This window comes from Astatotilapia calliptera, chromosome 3 (assembly GCF_900246225.1).
Source record: "Astatotilapia calliptera chromosome 3, fAstCal1.2, whole genome shotgun sequence".
Taxonomy (NCBI): Eukaryota; Metazoa; Chordata; class Actinopteri; order Cichliformes; family Cichlidae; genus Astatotilapia; species Astatotilapia calliptera.
The window spans coordinates 7342496-7350451 of record NC_039304.1 but is presented as its reverse complement, the minus strand read 5'-3'; the positions used below and the strand labels follow the sequence as shown (position 1 = coordinate 7350451).

At 39.3% G+C, this 7956-nt stretch overlaps 1 protein-coding gene and 1 pseudogene across 1 annotated transcript; both read left to right on the top strand.

Moving 5' to 3' along the window:
- The first annotated feature begins 217 nt into the window (after positions 1-217).
- On the top strand, positions 218-1352 carry LOC113011623 (uncharacterized). Its single transcript, XM_026151187.1, has 5 exons — positions 218-260; positions 416-760; positions 857-961; positions 1043-1077; positions 1233-1352. The coding sequence occupies exons 1-5, from the start codon at positions 218-220 to the stop codon at positions 1350-1352; spliced, it is 648 nt and encodes a 215-aa protein (XP_026006972.1).
- A 2864-nt stretch (positions 1353-4216) lies between these two features.
- Positions 4217-5952, top strand: LOC113011618 (uncharacterized; annotated as a pseudogene).
- Positions 5953-7956: the final 2004 nt, after the last annotated feature.

The following is a 7956-nucleotide window of genomic DNA, read 5'->3' as shown; positions in this document are numbered from 1 at the left end:
TTACAAAAGCATTACTGAGACTGTCTAACAAACAAACCTAACAAACAAGCGATGATATCCTGATTTTAGTTGCTGCGCTTTTCTACAAGCACCCGTGCAGTTGGTCTGCAGTCAGTGCAGTCAGTTTAAATATATAAGAACAGCCCACCTCTTTGTCTAGAGATCACTTTTGCAGGAGCACCATTCAGTTAGTGCCACTGCAGTGGCCGTGTGCACAATGGTGAACTTCAACTTGCTATCATTTCTACTCTATACTCTCAGTAAGTACACCTATCTATTTTTTTTATCAGTAGTTAGTTGCAATTTGTTGTTGCCATTAAATTACGTTTACAAAAGTTTATTGACAACATAAATTTTAGGTGTTGTTTCGTTCTTTGGAAAATTGTCTTTTATGAATACTTGTTGATTGGTTCAGGCTGGATATCTGTTTCACTCGCACAGTTTTACACTGTGGCGGTTGAGCCTGGACAAGAAATCACACTGCAGTGCTCCAACTTCAGCAGTTTTGCAACCCACATATTCTGGTTCAGACTGGCCGACAGACTCAATGCCAGTTGCATCTCTTTTATGCCCACTGCTAATAGTCGTGCTACCTTCTGTGATGGATTTCAAGATACTAAATTTAAGATGACATCCAACACCTCTGTGCTATTTCTCGAAATTAAACAAGTGGATTCATCTGACTCTGGGTTATATTTCTGTGGAGAGTTGAACATGGGAAGGCCAAAGGTTTATACTGCAACATATTTGAAGGTTCAAGGTAAGATTTTTCTTTTGCTTTGATTTTTGAGTAATTGTCACAAAGGCAGAATATCCTATATGTACTATTTCTTTTTTTCAGTTGACGTTCTTTTAGAAGATGGGTTAACCAATCTATCAACTGTGATCCTCGGCAGTTTAACTGTTTTCCTTTTACTGGTCATCATTGGTCTGGTTGTTAGCATCAGGAAACTTCATACAGGTATTTATGTGTTTGAATTTAAACTGAAATTGCAAAGTTTTTGAGTAAAGAACTGATAGATGTACTGTTTCTGTCATTTAGCTCATGACGAGATGCAGAATTTGCAACACAGTGAGGTAATCTATTTTAACCTTGGATTCCAGTTGATTTACTGATATATTGTCTGATTCAGTTATTTAAACTGTTAGCTTACTGCCTGTGACCTGGTGGATGTCAACAGGTTAACATTTAATGCTTTGAGATGAGTGACTTTAAACATTTTCCATTACAGAATGCAGAGTCTGATGCCATGAACTATGCAGCACTGAGTTTCCATACCAGAACAAAAATGAGAAGGCCTGCACCACAGAGGGAGCTGGAGCCAAATGTTTTGTACGCTGCTACGAGATAGACTCACAAAATAACAGGAACACCAGCACAAAGTGAAAGCTATCATATTTATCTGCTTGTGGAGTTCTGTACAGTTGGTGTATGTAAATCTTTACAACCACCTTTAACAAAAAAACACTTTTTCTAATAAAGATTAATACAAAAATGTGCAGTAACTGCTAATACCTTCTCACTTTCTAGCTATCTTTCCGTCTCCCAACGCAGCTGCTTTGACTTTATCTGAGAGCAAACCATTGTGATTGGTAGGTAGGTAATGGAGGAGGAGTTAGTGAAGACTGATAAATAATGAAGACTATTTTTTGTATTGAGAGTTAGTGAGGCTCTGCTTTAGTTTAATAGTGAGAGGGGCATAAAGGTGTTTAAGATATGTTGAACAGGAAGAGACAAAACGCTGTGGTCTGAATACCACTGAAAATATCACAGGGCTGTCTTGCAAACATTTGTTTTTTTAGGTCATAATCCTCTGAGCGCCATGACTGTCTTAAAATGACTGTGGTTATGGTCATGCAGTGTCATTGAACATAAAGGTTGAAACCACTGTAGGAATTATACAAGGAGTAGTTAAACTGTATTTTAATATTCTAGTATTAAAATGGAGTTTATAAATAAATATTCTGTAATGTCTTTATTGTTAGCATACTTTGTTAGTAGGCCTGTTGAACTGCTAGTTAACAGAAATATCTAATCAGGTAGTCACATAGCACAAAGGATATATTTACACATATGATGGTTTACAACAAAATGCTGCTTGTATTTAAATGTGTTGGAAAAAATGCTTTACAAATGGATCTTACCAGTTTAAATATCAGTGAGTCAAGTAGAGAAATATAAATGGTAATACAAGAACAACATTCAGCATGTATACGCAATTTTAATTCAACAAAATAGAGGGGGAAAGCAGCCGTATTTCTATATGGTCACCAACTGTGACATGAAAATTGTTTTCTGAGCATAAAAATTTGCTCATTTCATAATTTTGGTGGAAAAAATTTCGTTCTACGTCATTTGAACACAAAATTTCCAACTAGAATGAATTTTGAAAACCTCACACTTTATCTGAAACAGCTTCAATCACCTGTGCAGGTTAACAACATGTTTGTGGCATTTGCACTGTTTATGACTGTACGCCACACAACACGCATCAGTACACATTACTGGTGTCACCAGTGTACCCTGATTATACAGCAGATTATACTCTATTTATGGATGATACGTTCACAGTGAGGCAGTTCTTCAGTGTCATTGCTACACTTTTCACATAATTCTAGTTGATGCCTGTGGTTCATTTACCTTATACAGCATATCTGTGTTGCATTACTCTATTAGTAGTGCAATGAGAGTCCAGTAGCAGTGGCAGCAATGGAAGCAATGACAGTGACAGGCTAGTCCTACAGTGATTTGGTCTCAGTTTGTAAAAAAAACCCCAAAAATATTAATCCAAACACACACACAATGTACTTGAATGACGTGGGTACTCAGTCTTTGCAAGATAGTTAGCTCACTCTGCATGGTAAATTGACTTCTTGTAAACCTCCAGTTTCCAAGTTCTAAGATGTTTATGTCCTTGCTTTGAGCTTCCACTTACACTCTGCACACTTTTTTTTGTCTGACCTCTTGGCGCTCCTTTCCTACCTTAAACCACCTGCCTCCCTCCACATCACACTTGCCATTGGCACCAAGTAAGGCAGAAAATCCCCTCTCACTGCCCAAGTCACATTCAGAGACATCTTAATATCCGTTTCTGACCAATAACCAAACTATACTTTCACTAAGTGGCGCTCCCTCCTAACCTTGACTCAGACTATCACCTCGATTCCTTTGTTATTTCCTCTTGTGTTTATAAAGACTTGAGACTGAAAATGCTTCACTGTTCAATCCTGCTATTGAGACATCTTCTCTGCCTGGTGTTCACAGCCCATAACAGGTTGATTGATCACGAACAATTCAGATTCACTTCAGTATATGTTAGGGGTGTAATTACACAAAATACTTAAAAGAAACATATTACACTTGTTACATTTTTAAATACAGTGCATTACGTTATGTTTGTACTCTTTGTTGAAGTGATTTGTTATATTCTTCATTATATTACTTTGATGTTACCTTACACATAGCATGTTATTCCCATTGCATTGGGCTATAGCAGCAGAAGACCACAAAGGGTGCTGACACCTAAAAATACAAAGCTTCAAATCAAATTAAACAGGCTCAGTAAAACTGGACAAAAACAGTGCCTGATCTGACAAACTGCTGTCACATTATTCAGGTCTGTTAGGGTCAGAATTTGGGGTAAACAATATGAATGGCAGTGTGAGCTACTCCTCAAAGAAGGTGAAGGAGGGTCTGAGATGGAAAACTCCAGCAGGAAGTTGTCAGGCTCTGGAAAGACTGATCTTGAAGTCTGACATTCAGGCAATCACTCCCTGCACTACACTAGTGTTTCTCTGTGTGCTCTTCTCAAGGCTGTTTCTGAATATTCCTGACATGCCTCCTATATTTACTCTTTAAATGAAAAATAGACACAAGAATACATAGAGAAAGTCTAACTTCTTTTAACTTTTAATTTTAATAAAAAAAGACGTTGAATAAACAAAAACAGTAATCAAAAACATGGGGACATTAATAACAGATTAAAGTGTCTCTCAGCTGACAACCTTGGATCTTGCTTCACTCCCACCCTCCCACTATGGACATTATAACCAGAGATGGGCAGTAACTGTAATCCGATTACTTTTTTCAAGTAACGAGTAAGGTAAGGAATTACTATTGCAAAAACGGTAATTAGATTACCGTTACTTTCACGTAAGCACGCTGCGTTACTGCGTTACTAAAACCGTGATTTTTTTGCGAGAATGTCTCATGACAATGATGTAAGCGAGTGCGACATTCGTGGCAACAGCTGTGTGCAGATCCACAATGGATAATATATCGAGTGCGGGAGAGAGTATGAGCGTGCAGCGTTTAAAGCGTGGAAGTACTGACCTTATTTTGAGTTTGATTCCATAAAAAGTGACAAAAACATTAGCGTCCGTTGTGCGTGGGAAGAAAACTTCTTTTTACAGCGAAAAAAAACCCTAAACTTCCAAGCAAGCACAGAGTGCGCACCGACGTAATGGGAAATTCACAGAGAAACTCGCGGATTCTTCCGCTGACCGCTGCGGCACACCTGCACCAGGGTAAACCTACGCCTACCCTACTTCTGCTTTATAGGTGGAAAGTAGAGCAACAGGACCGTTAGTCTGTGACTTTATTTATTTTCTGCTGTGTTTTACTATCTATTTGAAAGACTGAGTGTAAACACAAAGAAATATTTTATTTTATGTGCTGGAATGTGCAGAAAAAAGGTTTAAGTGTTAAACAAATTTCTTCCAGGAATTGATAAGACGTTAGGGAGTCCTATTCAGATAAAGATAAAGACTAATACTGTTTATAATTATGCAGGCTGACATGTCACAGGGACTGTTATTGAATATTAAGTTTATTAATACTCATTGTTTGTTCCAGGTTGGATCTCTGTCTTAGCCTTCGAGTTTCACTATGTGGAGGTTCAGCCTGGTGAAGCAGTCACACTGCAGTGCTCCAACCTTAGCATTTTTGTGTTTACTTATCCTGGTTCAGAATGACCAACAGATTCAACGCTAGCTGGATCTCATCAATTATCAGCCCTGAGAGCAATGTGACTTTCTATGAAGGATTTCAAAATGGCAAATTCAACATGACATCCAACATCTCTGTGCTATTTCTTGAGATCAAACAAGTAGATTCATCTGACTCTGGGCTGTATTTCTGTGGCCAGCCCAGTTCTGAAAAGTTCACAGTTTATGGTGCAACAAATTTAAAGGTTCATGGTAAGATTGTTTTTATTTTTTCTCTATTGATTCATTTAAGGCAATTAAAACGTGTACTATCTTTATTACCAGTCAAAAAACTACAGATACTCTTATTTATTATTCCTGTTATTTATTCTTATTAAGTAATGTAATTTAGTTTTCGTTCTTGTAGAAGGTAGATCACAAAATCCATCCACTATGATCCTGGGCAGTTTAACTGTTTTCCTTCTACTGGTCATCACTGGTCTGATTGTCAAGATCAGGAAATTTCATACAGGTATTTATTTGCTTAAACTTAAACTAAACATGAAAAGGTTTTTAGTGAATAACTAACAGATGTAGCTTTTCTATTAAATAGCTCAAGATGATGGACAGAATCCACAACGCAGTGAGGTAATCTGTTTAAACCGTAGATTCAGATCGATTGATTTATATATTGTCTGATTCAATCATTCATCTGTTAACATCCACCAGTCACCAGCAATCAGTCTTGAATTAGGTTTGAGTTATGTTGCTGAAAATGTACATTTTTATAAACTAAGACATCCACACATCAGCCTAGACTCTAGACAGATTGCTTCTGACCTAGTGGATGTTAAGAGATAAATAAATAATGTGCAAGATTAGTGACTTTGAACATTTTCATTACAGAATGTGGACTCTGGTGCCATGAACTATGCAGCACTGAGTTTCCCTCTGAGAGCAAAAATCAGAAGGTCTGCACCACAGAGAGAGCTGGAGCCAAATGTTGTGTACGCTGCTACGAGATAGACTCACAGGAAAAGCAACACAAAAGATCTCTCACACATTTTGTTGTTACTTGATAAAAATAGTGTGACTGATGGTTGATGGGGGACGAGCTAGTGAGGACTTTGATGTATAGCTTAGATTGTCTTAAGTGAAAGTGAGTGAGGCTCTGCTGTACTGTAATAGTAACACAGATGTAGTTTACCTTGTTTGACATGAAGAGACAGCAGCTGTGGTCTGACAGTCAATGAAAATCTCATCTCATCTCTGAGGCTTATTTTACAGACATTGTTGCTGGTAAAAGACCTGCAGCTTTTTACAAGTATGTGAGGCCAGACTCTGCAGCAACCAAACAACCAAAGTCATAATCTAGAAAGCCGATGCAAAGTCTTGCCACTGTGACATCCACCTGTCACAGCTACAGACTCTTCTCTGGGCAGTTAAAGCTCTAAATAAATAAACTTGAATCTAGTACATAAATGCATGTATATAATGACACACAAACTCTCATTGAAGCTGAAGCAACAGACTTGCAGGTTGTAATAAAACAGACGTCACCAAAATGTGTTTGAGTTTTTTTCTGGTTTGCTCACAACTTATGTGTAAAACTGAACTGAACTACCAGTCTATCAACAGATATAATATCTTTACTGATGAGTTGTGGCTAATCTTCTGGCTCTTGTAAACTCCATGTAGTTATTTGTGTGTTATTTTTTTAATAGCTTCCGAAAACTGGAATTTTCAGATTAACTTTGCCATCAAAGCTAGCCTTTTTGCCATGAAAGCCTTTTCAATTGAGATGGTATGAGTGTGAGCAGTGAGTCCAGCCTGGGTGATCCAGTCATCCCGGACAACGGTGACATGAGGGCAGGCAGATGAAGCGAGACGGCAAAAAGAGCATGAAACTGTGACTTGGGATGCACATCAATGACCAGCGTCCAGGTAAGTGAGAGTGCATCCAGGTTGGAGAATTGGAGATCCATGAAAAGACTAAAACACAAGGTAAACATAAACTAGAAGATGAAGAGATGATGAGATAGCCTTTATTTGTCAGTTGCAGGTCTTTTGCCCACAACCGAGATGACAGACCTTGCCGATCTTACATACAATACACAAACATCACATTGGGGAGACAGGTCAGGCCAGGTAGCGAGGAAAAAAACATTGAAATGTGTAACACAAAAGGATAATACAGGAATGCACAGATATCAACACACCATAGCACAATAAACACAGACAGCAACATGGGAAAGAGTTCCAGTGTGTACATCTGATCTGGGACCGCTGCAATCTTTTGACTGCGCCTCCAGCTGACCCGATGTCCACATCAGAGGGGAGGTAAGCGTTGGAGGTGGCGTTGGAGGGTGATGCGTCAGTGAGTGCTTATCAGTATATGTATGTGTGTGTGTGTGTGTGTGTGTCCATAGTTCAGCTGAGACAGTGTCCTTCGCCCTGCCAGGCTAAGTAAACAGTCTTCCAGCCAACCCAGGTGGCCTTGCATGGAATGGGAAGGAACAGACTAAACACAGTCATTATCAGGGTGTTTTGTTCAGCTCCGGCCTTGAGCCCACAGCTGGCGCCGAAGGGGTAGCCGGATTATGATGGTAATTTTTCTTTGCGACGACTCATTAGAATTTCAAAGCTGTTCTTTAACACTCTGACACTGGTCTCTCAATCTCCTGTTGGAGAACCGCGAGCTTCCCAGTGATGGTATCAAACTTGCTGGTGTTTTCATTCTTTTGCCCAAACAGCCGATTCTGAGAACTCACAACTGCAGTGAGCTGTTCCGCGATGCAATCCAACTTTCGCTCAAGGGTGTTATTTTGAGCAGGCCTAAGTTGAAGCACTAAGGTGGATTAGCAGACAAACTTGCCAAGACACATCTTATTTCACAGTTGTGTGCGCTGGTCTTAAGTGCAGCCACCAGGTGTGGACAACAGGTGAGATGATGAGGGCTCCGCCCAGAGGTGGAGGCCACAGCTCTGTGGAGAAAAACTGCCACTCACCCGGACCATGACAATGGTGTCC

What these genes read in the sequence shown, in the direction of transcription:
- LOC113011623 (XM_026151187.1), top strand. Translation starts at nt 218, where the DNA reads ATGGTGAACTTCAACTTGCTATCATTTCTACTCTATACTCTCA. An exon ending in ATTTCTACTCTATACTCTCA is followed by an intron (nt 261 to 415) that starts GTAAGTACACCT and finishes TGATTGGTTCAG; the next exon opens with GCTGGATATCTGTTTCACTC. An exon ending in AGAATTTGCAACACAGTGAG is followed by an intron (nt 1,078 to 1,232) that starts GTAATCTATTTT and finishes TTTCCATTACAG; the next exon opens with AATGCAGAGTCTGATGCCAT.